At 39.6% G+C, this 18015-nt stretch overlaps 1 protein-coding gene across 3 annotated transcripts in view; it reads left to right on the top strand.

Annotated features, from left to right (window-relative positions):
- The window catches only part of tnksa (tankyrase, TRF1-interacting ankyrin-related ADP-ribose polymerase a), an 81692-nt gene that overhangs the window by 61813 nt on the left and 1864 nt on the right, over nucleotides 1–18015 (top strand). Inside the window, exons 16-26 of one of the 3 annotated variants that reach the window (XM_062434040.1) lie at nucleotides 37–202; nucleotides 4990–5209; nucleotides 7155–7264; nucleotides 10127–10315; nucleotides 10825–10905; nucleotides 11306–11492; nucleotides 11609–11688; nucleotides 14303–14423; nucleotides 14707–14804; nucleotides 16004–16078; nucleotides 16246–16351. In XM_062434040.1, the coding sequence (XP_062290024.1) occupies nucleotides 37–202; nucleotides 4990–5209; nucleotides 7155–7264; nucleotides 10127–10315; nucleotides 10825–10905; nucleotides 11306–11492; nucleotides 11609–11688; nucleotides 14303–14423; nucleotides 14707–14804; nucleotides 16004–16078; nucleotides 16246–16351 (1433 nt within the window). Of the gene's footprint in view, nucleotides 1–36; nucleotides 203–4989; nucleotides 5210–7154; nucleotides 7265–10126; nucleotides 10316–10824; nucleotides 10906–11305; nucleotides 11493–11605; nucleotides 11689–14302; nucleotides 14424–14706; nucleotides 14805–16003; nucleotides 16079–16245; nucleotides 16352–18015 lie in introns of all 3 variants that reach the window. The other 2 variants (XM_062434041.1, XM_062434039.1) reach the window with 2 other exon arrangements.

Below are 18015 nucleotides of genomic sequence, written 5' to 3'. Positions count from 1 at the left end.
AATGATATATTGTATATGTGTGTTTTCCTTCTGCAGTGGTTTGGTTCCTCTCCATAACGCCTGTTCGTATGGTCACTACGAGGTGGCCGAGCTGCTGGTCAGACACGGAGCCTCAGTCAATGTGGCCGACTTGTGGAAGTTCACACCGCTCCACGAAGCTGCCGCCAAGGGCAAATATGAGATCTGCAAACTGCTGCTCAAGGTCAGACTGCTGGTCAATAACAGAACATTAACCACTTGACTAATATTCAAGAAACATGGATACATATTTAAAGCAACAGGACAGATCTAGAGCCCATCCCATCTCAACAGCCTAAACCAATGTTATCAATATCAATGTTAAGTTGTCTTGTCTAATCATTTCTAGAAATTAAACAATTAGTTGATGAATCTGTTAGTTGATCAACAATAAATAAATCAACAGTTATAATAATCACTGTTAATTGAATATTATTGGGTTGTAAGCTTTTGGATGGACCAAAACAGCCATTTACAGAAAGCACCATCCACTCTGAGAAGTCGTGATTTACTCATTTCAAAATTTCATTGACTTAATGAAAATCATTTTAAGTTGGGGCTTTTACAATTTCTTCTTCTCAAAGAAAACTCTTCGAAACTTCAATGAGTTAGTGTCTAGTTTAGGAAACAGGACTCACTGAATAGATGTTTTTTCTGTCTTTTCTCCAGCCGCATTGGCAAACATGAGTGTTTGCAGTCACGTTACAGGATTTCTGGGTACACTGAAGTCTGCAGAAGTCAAATAATTACATTTTACTACTGCTTACTTGGTGTAGTTTTAACACTTTCTGTAAACATACTTTACTCTTTGGTTGATACAGTTTCAGAGAACTCAGAACTCTATCCTGCCTTTTGAAACATGAGCTGGTGAATCTGAATCATCAGTATCATGTGTTACCAATGCGATAAATGACACGTGGCGTCCCTGTGAATATTGCGTGTTACACAATACGTATGTGTTAAGTGCACAATAAGGAGCAGACATATTATTACTCAGAATCAGTGGCATTTTCTCTGCAAAAACAGACGCCAGAATCCTTTAATTGGCCAATCAGAAGCAAGCATTCATCAAAAGGTGTGACGTGGTCTCCTGCTCTCTTGGAGCCCATTCAGGACAAACTCCGACCAATCAGATCACACGGCTGAAAATATCTGTTGTGTAATACCTGATTGTCACATCTGCTGCAGTCTAAATGAATCCTGTGAAATGTTGCAGTTTCACAGCTGAATGTGTTTTTGTTTTCTCTGTCATAAACACCTCCAGACAAGGTTACATCACCACTGTGTTGTGTTGCCATATGGGGCTGCATAAATTATTATTAGATCAACACTGTTGAATTCACACAGGACGTGAACACACACAACAGACCAAACACACATCAGCAGCAGGGGAAATGTGCCGTTTCAAGATGCATTATTTGAATTTCTTCATCGTGATTGCACAATGAGATGAAGCTTGGAGCAAATAGATTATTAAAACATTGTAATAAAAACTTCAAAGACAATATAATGAAATACAAGACAACAATTATACAAAGTGTTAAGAGAGGTGACAGCTCTGGTGGAAAAGCAGAGGACAGGGCAACAAATATCATCAGAAAATGAATCAACACTAATTCTAATAACAGTTAATGACAAAACATCGCCAAACATTTGCTAGTTCCAGCCTCTCAAATAGGAGTAATTCCTTGCCAAATTGGATATCTTTGGGTTGTGGCTAGTTGGTAGAAGATGTCATATAGGGCTCTGGGAAATTGTTCTGGGTATTTTCCAGATGAAACAATTAATCTAGAGGTTAAGCAAATTAAGGTAATGATTAGCTGAAGCCCTACAGTGACTTTTTGGACAATTTTGGTCACGTGCCAGTGATCCTGTGCCAGTGTTCCTTTTGTCTGCAGTTGTCCTTAGCAACAAAATGTACTGAATGGATGGCCATTTGTGGGCATGTGCAAACAATATGAAGACAGTTTGGGATTTGTTTGATTTACAGAGATAACTTCACATGTTCACCTAATGTTTTGGAACTTTTAACTTGTTTAATCAAAACATCCAACATTATAAAAGTATATAAAGAACAGAAAACCTAGAATATTCATTTTGCATTCATGTTTGATCGTGCTGTAGGTTTGTGTCCTACCAGTTTATATGTCCAACATTTTTTTATCTGATGTTGGTGAAAAAATTTCACATTTTCTTGCTGAAATAAAACAGATGAAACAAATTCTTCAATGTCAATGGGCGACTCCTCTGTAGCCCCATGCGCAGATAAATCCCAGTCAGTGCTCTCAAAATGATCCTGGAGTTCAGAGATAGAGCAGCTGCCTCAGGCCACACTTTCACCGATCTGATGGTTGGTTCAGCTCTCGCAGCAAGAGGTCTGGAGGCAGTGAGAAACACTGACACATGATCGATTGTCCAAGGTGGTGGGAAGTTTGGCTATTTTTTTTTTTTTTCACTTACTCATACTGGTGAACTTTGGAAGTAAATTCATGCAGACACTGCAGCACTTTAATTCCTTCTTTAAGGTCATATTCAGACCGAATAAGTTTGGGGTTAGTGCATTTACTGGGTTAGTGCACTGCAGGGTTTTGGCTGCAGTGGCGAGAAACTTGATCCAGAGGCAACTTTTGGAGAAATGCAACCTGATGTCACGCTGCGTTGGCCAATCAAAGCCGGCATCCGAACTTATCGGAGCTGTAAAACCATGCCATGATGGAGCACAAAGACGTTGCCAGGACAATGGGGAGGACACCTCTCTTCGTTTGATAAAGTTAAAAGTTAAAAGTCAGACTTTGCTGTTCACATCCCAACTCATTTAGAAAAATACAAGAAAAAACAAGAGAGAGAGCTAAAATTGAAAGAAGTGAGGGAGCGGTGGTAGCGAGAAAGCTGGTGAATCAGATCAATAAAACGTTATTTTCTGTTTGTTTCACAGTGGTTACGTTCTAGAGCACAAACACTCCCACGCACACCTCTACTTAACCCTGCGGCAGTGCGCCACAACACCAGATCTGGTCTGAATTGGGCCTTACACAGCGGCACATTCACACATGTAACAGAGTGTGTGGTGTTAATCGGCCACAGCCTTGGGATGTTCTCTCTTTTTAAATAAACTCTTCCAGAGTTCAGCTGTAGGTTTTCCTTTGTCTCCTTTGTTTGTTGTCAACTTTCTATTGTCCCCCTTTTGTGTTGGATTTGTACCGTGATAATCTGCAAGGTTCTTGTGAGAATTACAAAAGCATGTATAAGCGTTTTCTTTGTCAGGAAAGAAGCGCAAGAGCATGCTGAGTTTCTCCTCAATTAAAGCAGAATCTGCCATGCTAGCATTTGTATGAAAGATGTGAGCTTGAGTCACTTATGATTGTGGCTGCGATGGATTTTCATCTTGTAACAGACCAACTGTCAATCAAGCAGTGCGACATCTTGTAGTTTGGAGTGTCAGTTCAAGGCTTTTTTTTTATTTATCCACACTAATTGTCCAGCTTCTCTTGTGTTTATTATTAAAAAATCTGAAATGTCCTTCATATGCACCAGAGGATCGCTGAACCAATTTTCATCTCTGTGAAAATGTCCCCAACTGTTACTGAAATGGGTCTCTATACTAATTTTCCTGGACAGTGAGAATGTGATTACAACCGCAGTAAAGAGATGATAGAAGTAGAGAAGTAGGGCAGAAAAATCATAATGTGGATAGGCTCAAAAAATAGATTGAAAACGGGAATACAGGCATGAGAGATGCATAACGGACATTTCCAGGCCAGCAGTGAAAACCCTGGGGAGTGGTCCCCCAAACATCAAATTTTAATGAGCGGATTTCAAAAACGTACAATGAAAAGTTAAACCGTAACCTAGGAGACAGCTGAGCGATGAAAATGTCTCCTCCCCCCCACTCCATCTCCAGGGTGTTTGGTGTTTTCCACTTCACTGGATGTCCTGTCCTCACCTCTCTCCATCTCTCCCTCTCTTCTGCTCTCTGGTGAATTACCTTCTCATCCTCATCCTCTGCTCACTCCTTACTCGCTTGTCATCTTCTAAGTGAGACGCTTCCTCTGGGGTTTGAGCGGGGGGGGGTAAGGCACAGAGGCACTATCTTCAATTAAATATTAAATAATACCCTATACGAGGTGCTTCAGCTTCCACAACCATGCTGTATATTGACAGTGTTGTGTTAAGAACATGAATAGACTAACTTATCAGAGTGTACTTGAATGCATCAGTTTTGTTCATGATACTAACAGTTTGTAAATTCCACTTTGATTCTGTTCAGGAATTCGGCCAGCCGTCTTCTCTGCAGGGAAAACCCGACAACAATCCTTCTTACCACGCACAATCATGTTTTGATTCAGAGTGTGCACAGACAGGAGGAGTTATTAGAGAGAGAGAGAGAGAGAGAGAGAGAGAGAGAGAGAGAGAGAGAGAGAGAGAGAGAGAGAGAGAGAGAGAGAGAGAGAGAGAGAGAGAGAGAGAGAGAGAGAGAGAGAGAGAGAGAGAGAGAGAGAGAGAGAGAGAGAGAGAGAGAGAGAGAGAGAGAGAGAGAGAGAGAGAGAGGCAAGGAGGAGCTGAGCAAATCAATGTGCTGCATGCAGCTCTACTGTGAAATAAGATTATATACCCATTTTAAAAAGTAAAAAAAAAATAGAAGATCAATATGTAGCTGTCAATGTTGATAATCTGGTGGCCTGCCACAAATGAATGTGTGGGAAACCCTGAATATTAGTTAGGTTGAAGTCAGTGATAGGTTATTACATTTTGGGTTTGACATGTATGTTGACAAAAATGTAGAAATGTTATCCGAATCCGAATCAAATCTATCATTGCATTTGGATTTAGATTGTGAACCCTGCCTCGATCATAGATGTTAGCGTTATGACACTCAGTGGATAAACATTTCTTTAACATACTGAATCTATCTGTTTCATTCTCTCTCTCCATCTTTCTTTCCTTTACACCGATCTCTTTTCATCTCTGCAGCACGGAGCAGACCCCACAAAGAAAAACCGGGACGGGAACACACCTCTGGATCTGGTGAAGGACGGGGACACGGACATCCAGGACCTCTTGAGAGGAGACGCTGCGTTACTGGATGCAGCCAAGAAGGGCTGCCTGGCCAGGGTGCAGAAGTTGTGCAGCCCCGACAACATCAACTGCCGGGACACACAAGGACGCAATTCCACCCCGCTGCACCTCGCAGGTAACGTGCATGTAGAAACGACATGAAGTTTAAAGAATAAAGCCAGAGGTTTTATGTACTCTATAGCTTGTTTATAGAAGCAGATTTAAGTGAGTTTGGACATTTTATATTTGCTGGTGCTAATCACTCTGGTTCCAGCATCTCAGAAACAGCCAGCCTCCTGGGGTTTGGGCTCAGTGCAGTGCCAGGAACAGGGTAATAAACACAGACAACTAAAGTCATGAGGGCAAAAAACAAATTGTTTATAGACAGGCAGGCTGGGACAGCTTAGCAGTTTCATCATTTTAACACCATTTTCAGTCTTTGTTTTTTCTTTTGTATGCATAAGGTTAAACACTTGGAACACTTTTCAGAGAACAATATTAGCTCAAGAGGTAATATTATTGTGAACGTGGGCTCCTCAATGTCACTACCCTCCCAGTTTGTCGCCATGGTAACAAAGCCGTAGTGTCACAGTGGGCATGAAATTTGTGAAAAAAAGAAGCTCATTTGTTTCTCTTTGAGTCGGTGAGGAGTAATATCCATTTTTGTTCAATTAACTTTTTGCTTGCTTTTTTTAATTACAATATTCAAAATATCAATATTATCTATAAATTAAATACCCAAATCGGGTATAAGTGACAATGGGCTGATCTGGTATCAGATACCATTGATATGTTAAACAAACGGATACATGATGCATTTATTTGTTATGTTACAGATAAAAGATTGATCTCTTCCACACAGTGAGGCATACAGCTTATTAATGAAACGCTGGTATTGGATCGGAACTCATTATCAGCTGATACCCAAAGCCCAAATATCTATATCAGAACTGAAAAAGTTGCATCGCTGCATGCATCTGTCCTTGGATCTTGCACAAACTTCATGCATTTTTTAAAAATACCAACAACCAGTAATGTAGGTCCTCAAAGGTGCACACACACACACACACACACACATATTTATGTATATATTCAGGATCTGTAATCACGATAACATCAGCTTCAAAGATAACAACAGATACTCCATTTTTGCTTTTGCACCTCATAGGCATAAACACACAAATAAATCCATAATTCACAAATACTGTGCAGATATAATCACCTACAAACATAAACTAAACACTAAACAAACCAAACACTTTGTGCTTTAAGCTCTAAATACACAAACAGTTTGAGGTAACATTTGTACCATGTTTCAGTCTTTTGCCACCATAAATAAAAATGGTTATATAGACGTAATGCAGTAATTTCTATTAACCTTACCTTCAAATTTCATAGCAGGAAGGATCCATTTTTGATTTTATCTCCATGCTTTACTTGCGTTCTCTTATCAGGATTCTCAAAGTGAATAATGTGAAGATTACACTTAAGCACCAAATAAGGATTTTGTGACAACAGCATTAATTATACATGCTAATTACAGCAGTGTTTCACAGGAAACAGTTTGCTGACAGCTAATGTAAGGTTGAAGGTAAATGTCTCTAACCATCATTTAAACAACTTCCTATCTTCCCTGCAGTGTCTTCTCCATCTTTCGGTGGAAAAATTGATTCGTCTTTGTCTTTTTATATGCATTTATAGACTCTGTATTTATAGACAATGTCAGGACCAGATGTGTGATCATAAAGCATAACGCATGACTGGAAAGTTGAGATACTGCCGAAAAACACTTTGAAGGTCTCTGTGATGTTTTTTTTCTAAATGTGACCAGAAGACACAAGCCCACGCACCCTCTGCCTTGATGTACTTACTTGTAAAATGAAACGTTGATTATACACTGTCACGCTGCAGCTGATGTAGGCTGACATGTCTCTCTTTCTTTCTCTCTTCCCCTCCTCCTCACTTATTACACGATTTCACTTTTCTTTCTCTTCTTTTCCTCTATTCATCGGATCCTACTTTTCTCTGCTGTCCCGCTGTGTTTTCTATACAACCTGACCCCTGACGCTGCCGCTGTCTAGCTGGCTACAACAACCTGGAGGTAGCAGAGTATCTGTTGGAACATGGAGCTGATGTGAATGCACAGGACAAAGGAGGGCTGATACCTTTGCACAATGCAGCGTCATACGGGGTAAGACACACACAAACACACACACACACACACACACACACACACACACACACACACACACACACACACACACACACACACAGGTGATGCACTCACACTCCAGTTCGGAGATTTCACTCTTTCTGTTTTTGATATCCTTTCATATCTGTGCTTGGATGCAACTCATATTCAATGCAAGTATGAACACAGTGTCTTGACCGACAATTCACCAACACTTGTAATAATCGTAACATGTAAAGTTACGTGTTTAATCATTTTATTAAGCAAATATGTCAATCATCAGCTGGTTCCAGCTTGAATCTGATGATTTGGTGCTTTTTTCCTGAATTTTAAATAGTATAGCTCTCATTTTTGGACCCAACAGACAAAACAAGCCATTTGATAGCTTCATCTTGTGCTCTGGGAACTTGTGATGAACATTTTTCACTTCTCGGACATTAGTTTTTTAAAAAATCAAGGGATTCAGTTGACTATCTTGCTTCCGATCCTGTCTCAGGTGAATGTCATGAAGTTTGTTGACTGTTGACGAATTTCAGCCTTTAAATCCATAACACATGTAGAATGCATGCTAAAGTAATCTGGATTTGTAGATTAATGCTAATGTGGATTGAAAAACAGCAACTCTATGCTGCTGTTTGCTGTTTTACAACTCAATTAAAACAGATATTTGATATTATGACACAGGACAGTAAGAAGCCTTTTTATAATTAATGTTATTACTACACTTAGGTTTTCTGAAGAAGGGCATGTACACAGTGCCTTGCATTAGTATTCACTTCCCTTGGAAGTTTCTACATTTTGCTATGTTACAAGCTTTAATTCAGATTGATATTTTTGTAGCGTTTTACCATTTGATTACCACAACGTGCATTGTGCTTTGAAGGTGCAACATACTTTTTCATTGTGACACAAACGATAATTAAGATGTGTTGAATGTGCAATTCCCCCTGAGTCAGTGCTTGATAGAACCACCTTTCTCTGCAATTACCGCAGCAAGTCTTTGGGGTATGTCTCTATCAGCTTTGCACATCTAGAGACAGCAATTTTTGCCCATTCTTCTTGGCAAAATAGCTCAAGCTCAGTCAGATTGGATGGAGACTGTCTGTGAACAGCAATTTTCAAGTCTGATTCGCAATTACGTTGAGTTCCGGGCTTTGACTGGGCCATTCTAAGACATTAACATTCATTGCCTTAAATCATTGCTGTGTAGCTCTAGCTGTAAGCTGAGTGTCATTATCCTGCTGGAAGGTGAACCTCTGCCCCTTTCTCAAGTCTCTTGCAGACTGAAAATAGGGTTTTCTTCCAGAATTACACTGTGTTTAGCTCCATCCATCTTGACCTCAATCCTGACTAGTTTCCCAGTACCTGCTGATGAAAAGCATCCCCACAGCATGATGCCCAGCGCCATGCTGTGGGGATCATTCTTCCACATGTTTGCTGTGTCTCCCTCATGACTTGTGGCAAACTCCAAACAGGATTTCTTCTCTCTTCTCACCACTCTAGACCAGATTTGTGGAGTGCATGACCAATAGTTGTCCCATGGATAGATTCTCCCACCTGAGCTGTGGATCTTTCCAGCTTCTCCAGAGTCACTATTGGCCTCTCTGATTAACACTCTCCATGCCAAATCTGTCAGTTTAGATGGACATCCTTCTCTTGGTAGATTTGCTGTTGTGCCATGTTCTTTCCATTTTCTAACGATGGATTTATTGCTCCTCTGTGAGATATTCAAAGCTTGGGATATTTTATTTATAATCTAACCCTGCTTTGTACTTCTCCACAACTTTATCCATGATCTGTTTGCCAAGCTCTTTGGTCTTTACGATGCTGTTTGTTTAGTAATATTCTCAAATAAAACTCTGAGGCCTTCCTGGAACAGGTGTATTTATATTGCAATTAAATTGCACACAGGTGGACTCTATTCAACTCATTATGTGACTTCTGAAGGGAATTGGTTGCACCTGATGTTAATTAGTGGTTTCACAGCACAGGGGGGGGTGAATCCATACTTAATGCACCCAACACTTTTCATATGTTTATTTGTGAATAATTAATAAAACTATGTAATACCCCCTCCGCAGCTTCAAATCATTATTATTATTAGTAGCAGTAGTATTTTGTGTTGGTCCATAACCTGGAGCCTCAATAAAATCAATTTGCTGTAGTAACATGACAAACAGGACTAAACTTGGAAAAGCCTGGAAGGGGTGTGTTTGGAGGGATGATGATGGGGTGTGAATACTTATACAAGCACTGTATGTCATTTTTCCTTCATCCAGAGTGTTCAGTTTTCTCAGAGTAACATTTTGCTTATAGCTAGATGGCATTCTGCTGCTGAAAGAGTCATGAAACACATGTTTGAATGAAAACTTGATGAGCTTTGCGTTTCAGAGACACAAACACACACATACACACGGTTTAGCATCTCCCACTGTTACTCAGACTCAAGCTACCCTGTTTTTGACGCCGAGACAACAGGCTGCAAGGGGAAAAGACGAGAAAAAGAAAGGAAGGAGCAGTGGGAACACGAGGATCACAGCAGAGTTAATAATTCACACAATGTCTGCTCCAGAGAATACTGCGTATTACATTTTTTCAGATTTTTTTTTTATAGCGCTCCCTCACCAGACTTCACACATTTGCTCTCGTTAAATGCTTTTATTGTATTTGTCTCTTTTCTTCCTCTATCGCCTGCTCATTTTCTTTACTTCTCATCCCCCTGCTTTCCCTTTCCATCTCTCCTATTCTCTCCCCTTTCATATTTCCTCTCCTGCTTGTTCCTCTTTCCGTGTCTGTCATCGTGCCACCTCCTCACTCCTCCTCCTCTTCTTCTTCTTCACCTCTTACCTTCTCTCTATCTAGCACGTGGACATAGCCGCCTTGCTGATCAAGTACAACACGTGCGTCAACGCCACAGACAAGTGGGCGTTTACTCCCCTCCACGAAGCGGCCCAGAAGGGTCGGACTCAGCTCTGTGCTCTGCTCTTGGCCCATGGAGCCGATCCCACCATGAAAAACCAGGAGGGGCAAACGCCACTGGACTTGGCGACGGTACGAAAGGCTCAGTTAGATTCTGTATTCAGCCAAAAATGTTACTTGTGTTTAGTTTCAGATGAGCAGTGGGGAAGATTCTTGAAGCAGGCCACCTTTCACTTAGTGGATGTTAAGTGGATGACAAGTTTTGTTGTTCTTGGCTGTTGTTTCAAGGCACCATAGAAAAAAAGTGACAGAAGGAGCAACCTTGAAAGGAGGCTTGTTGTGTGTCCTTTCTGAATTAAACAGTCCTACAAGCTAAATTTAAGATGCTTTGTTGTTTTGCTTTGAATTAATTGGTTCATGGTTGGATAGAGATGTTGGCTAGCAGGGATAGAGTTTGGAAAAAGGAAAGACCAAAGACTATTTGTAACCCATTCAACTGCTGTTAGCTGCAAATGTTCTTCTTTCAGCCTCCAACTTCACATGTGAGCGAGTTAGTTAATTTAGGTGCAGAATCGTTCATAGAGGATACAAACAATACATCTGTGTACATCTTTCTCTACATGTTTCTCTGTCTGTTGCAGGCTGATGACATCAGAGCATTGTTGATTGACGCCATGCCGCCAGATGCTCTGCCGAGCTGTTTAAAACCGCAGGCCACAGTGGTGAGTGTCCACACACACACACACACACACACACACACACACGTACATACAAGTATATACACTCTCAGCTGATGAAACATATTTCATGGTGGTCATACCGTGTGTTTGCCCATAAGAAAAAACATTAATTATATTAGGAAACAGAAAATAAAAAAATAAAAAACGTGATTGTGCTCGCTTGCACTGAAATGTACAGGTGCAGTTAATTATTTGCATGTGAGATAATGTGTGGCAGTTGTACAGGAGTTCAGTTTAAACCCTTTAGGCAATTGACTTCACATATAAGCACTAAAAGCGATCCAGTTATTAATTAAAATGCAATAAATGATAGTTGATTAAATTAAAATTAAAATTTGAATCATCAGCACTCAAAACCAAATCTTCTCTCTCCCACTCTCAGGTGAGTGCAAGTGTGGTGAGTGCAGGCGCCACAGCAGGTGTGGTCATCTCTCCCTCTCCATCCCCGTCCTGCTTGTCAGCAGCCAGCAGCATAGACAACCTGACCACGCCCCTCAACGACATCACAGTGGCCGGTGCCACTGGAACCGCCGACGGAGCATCTGGATCCGACAGGAAGGAAGGAGAAAGTATGTACACACACAAAGACATATGTCTGAAAGCAGGGGTTGGTTCTTTGAAATAAAAAGTTGTACGGTGTTGTAACAGTTAGATTAACCCTGCTGACATCACTGTGTCTCAGCAGCTCTACTCGACATGACCATCAACCAGTTCTTAAAGAGTCTGGGGCTGGAACACCTCCGAGACATCTTTCAGAGGGAACAGGTACACACACTTACAATTTTTAGTGTCTGGAAGGAGACAAAAGTGAGAGGCAGACAGCAAAAGGTGTGAAGAAATGAAGGTGTAGAGACTATAGGGATTCTTTTTTTTCTATTTCTTTCCATTGTTGTTCCTCCATGTTCCATTCCTCATGTCAGTTTTTCTTTTGTAATAATGAACAATAACACAGACAGAAAGAGGTTCTGACAGAAGGAGGGATGCAGATGGACGGAGTGAAAAGGGCAAGGAAGAACAACATAGCACAACAGAAAGAAAGAGGCTTGAGAAGAAAGATACAGTACGAGAAACAAGAGAGAGGCAGGAAAGTAACAGAGTAAAAAAGGCAGGAAAGAAACAGAAAGAGGAGGAAACACAGTGAGAGAGACAGTAATAGACAATGAAATTGAACGGTGACAGCTCGCAAAATTGAGAAGTCAGTGTGGGAGCAATATGGAGGATGTGTTTGTGTGTGTCTTGCATTTATTCTAGATCGCCTTGAAGGGAAACAAGCCTTGATAAATATTCAGAGAGTGAATGAAATGGAGGTGTGAGAGTCAGCTGAGTGTTGACAGGAATGCACATTTATAGTTTCAGAATATGAACGAAGATTCTTCTGACTTAACTTTATTACTATTTAATAGATTTTGATTATTATGAAACCACACTGCCACTGCTAACACTGTTTTATAGTGGCACATTGCCCCAATGTTTGTTTTCCACCACTAAGGCCAGAGATATACTTGCTTTTAACTACATGTTCATGTGTTGAACGCCTGATGGCTGTCTCGCATATCCTGCATCTGTTTTGAGTTACGCACATTCAAGAAATCCAAAAAAAATGCAACACGTCTGCAAGATGCAATACCCACATGAACAGTAAGGGGGGTGTGGCAGCATCAGGGGTCAGTGGTCACAAAACGAGCAACAGCAATGGTGGAAAGTTAATAAACCCAGCCCACAGTTCATAGTTCACATCTGTATGATGCGTCATTGCTGCTGCACAGGGATAAATTAAGTAGTAACCTCCTCGAGTTTAGTTTTTACATCATGTTTCTTCTTCCTCCTCTTTTTCTTCTTTGTGTTTTTTGGTGGATTTTACATCATGCAAATCGGTAAATTGTATTTAAATCCTTAGTTCTGTGGTGCACCTTCTTCATGGAATCCTCTGGTAACACACACAGTACATGACAAGTATGATATAACCTTCACAACACAGTTGGTTGTCTACACAAACCCTTGGTTCAAAAGCAAATATATCTGTAGTCTTACTGCATTCCCATTCATCTGTTTTAATCGTCATTTTCAATTTGAAAACTGAGTGGAAACTGAACATCTGGAGAGAAAAAAAAGAGGGAAAAACTCACATGATCACAAAAATCACAAACCAGAATTTATGCTAGGCTGAAGTGGAAACGCTGTTGTATAGATAAAAGCAAAATGCAATAGAAAGAAACTTGGCAAATAAATCATGATGTATATGAAGCATGTGATTTGACAGCTTTGGTTCTACTGAAGAGATTTTTTTTAAAATAGCTGAAGATGTAAAGTGTATTGTTTCTCAAATTAACGCATGAAACAAACAGAGGTGCCATATTCCATGTTTTCTACATAGTTTTTCACCATTTGAGGTTTGACTGGTGCACTTACAAATACACAGTCAACAGGAAATTAGCACCAACCAACTCCTAATATTCACACAACAGTAGTGAGAAGAGTGATTGAGGGTGGAAACATGCAATAATTTGCTGCTTTTTTGTCGATACTCTCTACATTTAAATGAAAACCTGGCAACTGAGATGTAATTGTCAGCCAATGGTGACAACCTGGCTGATTTGTTACTTTTATTAGTTTCAAATTTACATCAAATTAGGTGACGCAAAGTGCCTCGCTCTGTTAGAGAGATCATACTGGCTCCTGACGTCAACTGCTGTGATTTGTGAAATGAAACACAGGTTTTTGTATTAAATTTGGTGCCAGCAAAACCCTCAGCTATGCTTATTTCTGCCTGATCCCTTTCTCAGTGAATTCCCCTACTGTGTATTTTAGGCTCTGTGATGATTTACACCAGTAACAGTGATCACAGCATAATGGAGGAAAATAGTCAAAGGTTACTGTTTGAAAACCTGAGTTATCTTTGCCTCCAGCATGAATCTCATCTCTGTTCTCCCTCAACAAACTTGCAAACTTCAACCATTTTCAATTTGCATATCAATGACTTGATTACTGCCATCCATTCATTGACCTTTACTTCATGCTGCTTTTGTCTTACTCTCATGAATATTTGTCAGACCTGTTGTCTCTGTAATATGTCTTAGATAATTGAATCCATTATAGTCGATGGCTTTTAATTTTGGTGACCAGTTGTGGTACGCCCTACTGCTGTTACCAGAATCACTCATTAAACCATTATGTATTTTTTTGGTCAGTGTAAGTGTTGGCAGAGTTCCTTTACAGTAAAATATAGACAAACATCATTTCATGTAGTTGACTGATGTATAATGAAAAGTATAGCTGAAGTAGTTGTTGTAATTATGATTATTTCATGTTATTTTGCATTATTTTGATAGTAGACAACCATAAACCAGACTGACGTGACTTCTTTGCTGTTTCCGGGCAGATTTCGCTGGATGTGCTGGCAGACATGGGTCACGAGGAGCTCAAAGAGATCGGCATCAACGCTTACGGTCACAGACACAAACTCATCAAGGGCATCGAGAGGCTGCTGGGAGGCCAGCAAGGTCAGGAAACACAGAGACACACACACACACACACACACATATGAGTGCCAGTTTGTACTTGTGAACGCACAAGAAGGGGTACATGTAAGGAGATGTTACATCAGATGAATTGTATTAAAACTAAAATGAGAATGTTGATGATTGTTGACAATTTCAACATAAAGGTGCCCAGCAAGCAGGTGATTTTACAATGATTAGATTCTTAAAAGGATGGTATCATCATTTATTCTTTGTTTGATTCGTCCTGTCCTGACCGGCATTCATCCAAACTATGTGTCTGTAGGTGCAAACCCATACCTGACGTTCCACTGCTCCAGTCAGGGCACCGTGCTGATCGACCTGGCACCAGACGACAAGGAGTTCCAGTCTGTGGAGGAGGAGGTATGCAAACACACTTTAATACACGCATAATACTAATTACGCCTTTCATACAAAGAATGTGGCTTAAAGTGCTTTACAACAAAAGAAATGACATGCTTCACGTGAGAAAAGACAAAATGAACATAAAAACATTCAAAAAACACATTAATGTAACATAAAATGAAAGAGACAAAATAAAGTGAACATAGGATACATGATAATTTGAGAAACTATTTTGCCATGTTTATACAATCTATAAATCAGCACCTATACTAGGTCTCTGAAGCCATAAGCAAACAGAACTTTCCTTTTTCCAAACTGACACAAACTCTACACATGCTTCATCACACTCAGTACCTGAATGGGTTTTTAGCAGTCTGGTCATATTATTTCAGAATTTTAGATTAACATTTTTGCACACGTTTTCGTATTTGTACTAGTTAAGGACACACCATGCAGTGTCACCACAGTAGAGCAACTCAGTACAAGATGCACCGCTGACTGTAAGGCTCTTGTAAATAAAACCAGTAATTAAAGAAGACGGCAGTTATCAGTCTGAATGGGTTTATTATTAATAAGGACTGTCAGACGATAACAGAAATTTAGCAGGTAATTTAAACTGTAATTTTTTACCTGAAAAATGACTGATATAAAGTCTCTCCAGGCTGTGCCTCTAATATTAGAAAATATAGGTTACAGTGAATGCCTTTGCCGGTGCACACCTATATTTTATTTTATGTTATAGACATCAGTAATTGAAGCCATTAGAGATATACTTTTGCACTATTTTATATTCTTTTTGTGAGTTATGGTCTTTTTCTCCGGCTGCTTCATAAATTTCCCACTGGCATGGTTGAAGAATCTGTTCTGAATGAATGAGTTGCTGCTCTGCTTCGTCACTTAATCCATATCTTTGTGCACAAGTCAGTAATGGCTGAAAGGCCTCATATAAAAACAGAAAAATCTAACAAGCTTAAACTTTCTATCGTTAATGGAGGTGGTCAGTGAATATCACTTTCTGAATATAAAATCACTCCTGGGGCAGACTCATCACATCAGGTCTTCAGAGAGCACTATGAATCACAGCAGATATCAGTCACTATATATGAAAGCTGCATTTCATCTGAATTTTTTCATCCCACACATTTTCCCCTTTCTAAACTTGACAAGCTTTGCATGTGTGTCATTGATTGACCTCTGTATGTGGATTTCCTCCTCAGCTACAGAGCACTATCAGAGAGCACAGAGATGGAGGCAATGCAGGCGGAGTCTTCAGCCAGTACAACATCATCAAGGTGTGTGTGCTCAAAAACACAAACACACACTTTTTTATGGACCAAAAATAAGGAATTTGAACTTAATTACATTAGGCGTCTTATTTGACTTTTGCAAATACATTTAAATGTTTTTTTTCTGACACTTTTCTCTCTTAATTTCTCTCGTCCTCCCTGTGGCTCTGCAGATTCAGAAGGTGGTGAATAAGAAGTTACGGGAGAGGTATGCACACAGACAAAAAGAAATTGCAGACGAGAATCATAACCACCACAACGAGCGGATGCTGTTTCACGGTAAATAAATTCATTTGATACAATACATATACCCTACGGTGCAGGCAGGGTCGGGAAGGTTACTTTGGAAATGTAATAGGTTATAGATTACTACTTACCCTTTTTAAAATGTAATAAGTAATGTAACAATTTCAATTACTTAATCAAAGTAATAAAATAACTTATTACATTTGATTACTTTTGATTCTAATTTTCTAATACGTTTTCAGCTGTTAGGTTAAGTGTACCCATCAAGTCCACCAAAATCTAAGCTAAGGTGTTTTTCATGGATACTGAAATTATTTATAAGGGAGATAATTTCTTATAAAGTAAAATGTATCTCTCATTTGAAAATGTATTCATTAGTTCATGTAGATTTTAGAATATAAAATAAAGATATTCTATGAAAAAAGTCAAAAGTCTGGCATGGGCTTAATTGGTACTGTGACAACATGTGTGCTCCAAATAAGCCCATGTCATGATTTATTTACAAAATATAAAAAATATTGATTTCAAAGAATTAAAAAAAGCAATATGTGTATTCAGTAACATGTTAAATATTAAAAACTGAGCAAAATCTTAAAGGTCTGACTTCAGTTGTAACCTCCTTTGTAATCATCAACATTTTCATAAGTAACTGTCATTTAATGACACATTTCTTCTCAGTAACTATAAGGGATAACAGTTACATTGATTTTGTAATTAAATGACATAACGCCATTACATGTAACTAGTTACTTCCCAACACTGAGTACAGGTGTAGCATTAGCATCATTATCGTGAATACGAAGTACTTTTTTTTTTTGTCACTTCTTGTGACTTTTTTCATATCATCATCTTTAATAATCAATATCATAAATCACAACAATAAATCATCATCATAAATAAATAGTGTGTTTCAGAACTACCGCTTCGTCATCATTAAGTTTTGCTGATCACGTCGTCACTGTTGTTTCTGTCACTTCTTCTGAGTCGGCAAAAGTCAAACGCAGCTCCGTCTTCTGCTTCAAGATTTCAACCTTTAATGCTCTTTAAGCTTCTTCTGCAGTGTTGTCATGGTTTCAGCCTGACCGTAAGCTTGAACGAATCTCATTAATCTTCCACGTCCCCATGAAACCACAAGTTTCAGCCAGGGCACCGTCCGTGGGACTGCAGCCCAGTTCATTTTCTTTTAACCTTTAAACACTGCAGAGAAGACAGTCCCAGGAAGTCGTGTGGCTTCTGTGATGCCTGAAACGGTTCGTCTGGCAGCAACGATCGTACTGTGTTCAGAGTGTCTTGGATCATGGATTTCCCACGATAACGCTTAGCCAGTATCTGGATTTCTGTGCCTTGTCTGCTTTCTTTATTCTTGTGCTTTTTTTTATTTATTTGTGATTCACCGGCATCTGAAGATGTGAGCCGTTTATAGAAGTGGAGGTGTACCGATCGTAGCAGAGTCTGAATGTAGACATCTTCACAGACACTACTGCATGTTTACATCATCTTTTCCCATTTGAGGGCTCATCCAGTGGAGTTCAGACACCAGAAAAGAAGTCAGATAAGGATATCGTATATTTTGAAGACAAAACAAACCAGTTTGTGTTGGAAGGTGTCCAGGTTTCCAACAAGAGGACGTCTTTGTAGGCAGAATATTACAAGTTTTTGCTGTTTGATTGACTTAAAGTAGATGTGTCCTTTCTCAC

Source organism: Scomber scombrus, chromosome 15, assembly GCF_963691925.1.
Source record: "Scomber scombrus chromosome 15, fScoSco1.1, whole genome shotgun sequence".
NCBI classification, from domain to species: Eukaryota; Metazoa; Chordata; class Actinopteri; order Scombriformes; family Scombridae; genus Scomber; species Scomber scombrus.
This window is presented reverse-complemented; position numbering and strand designations above follow the sequence as displayed.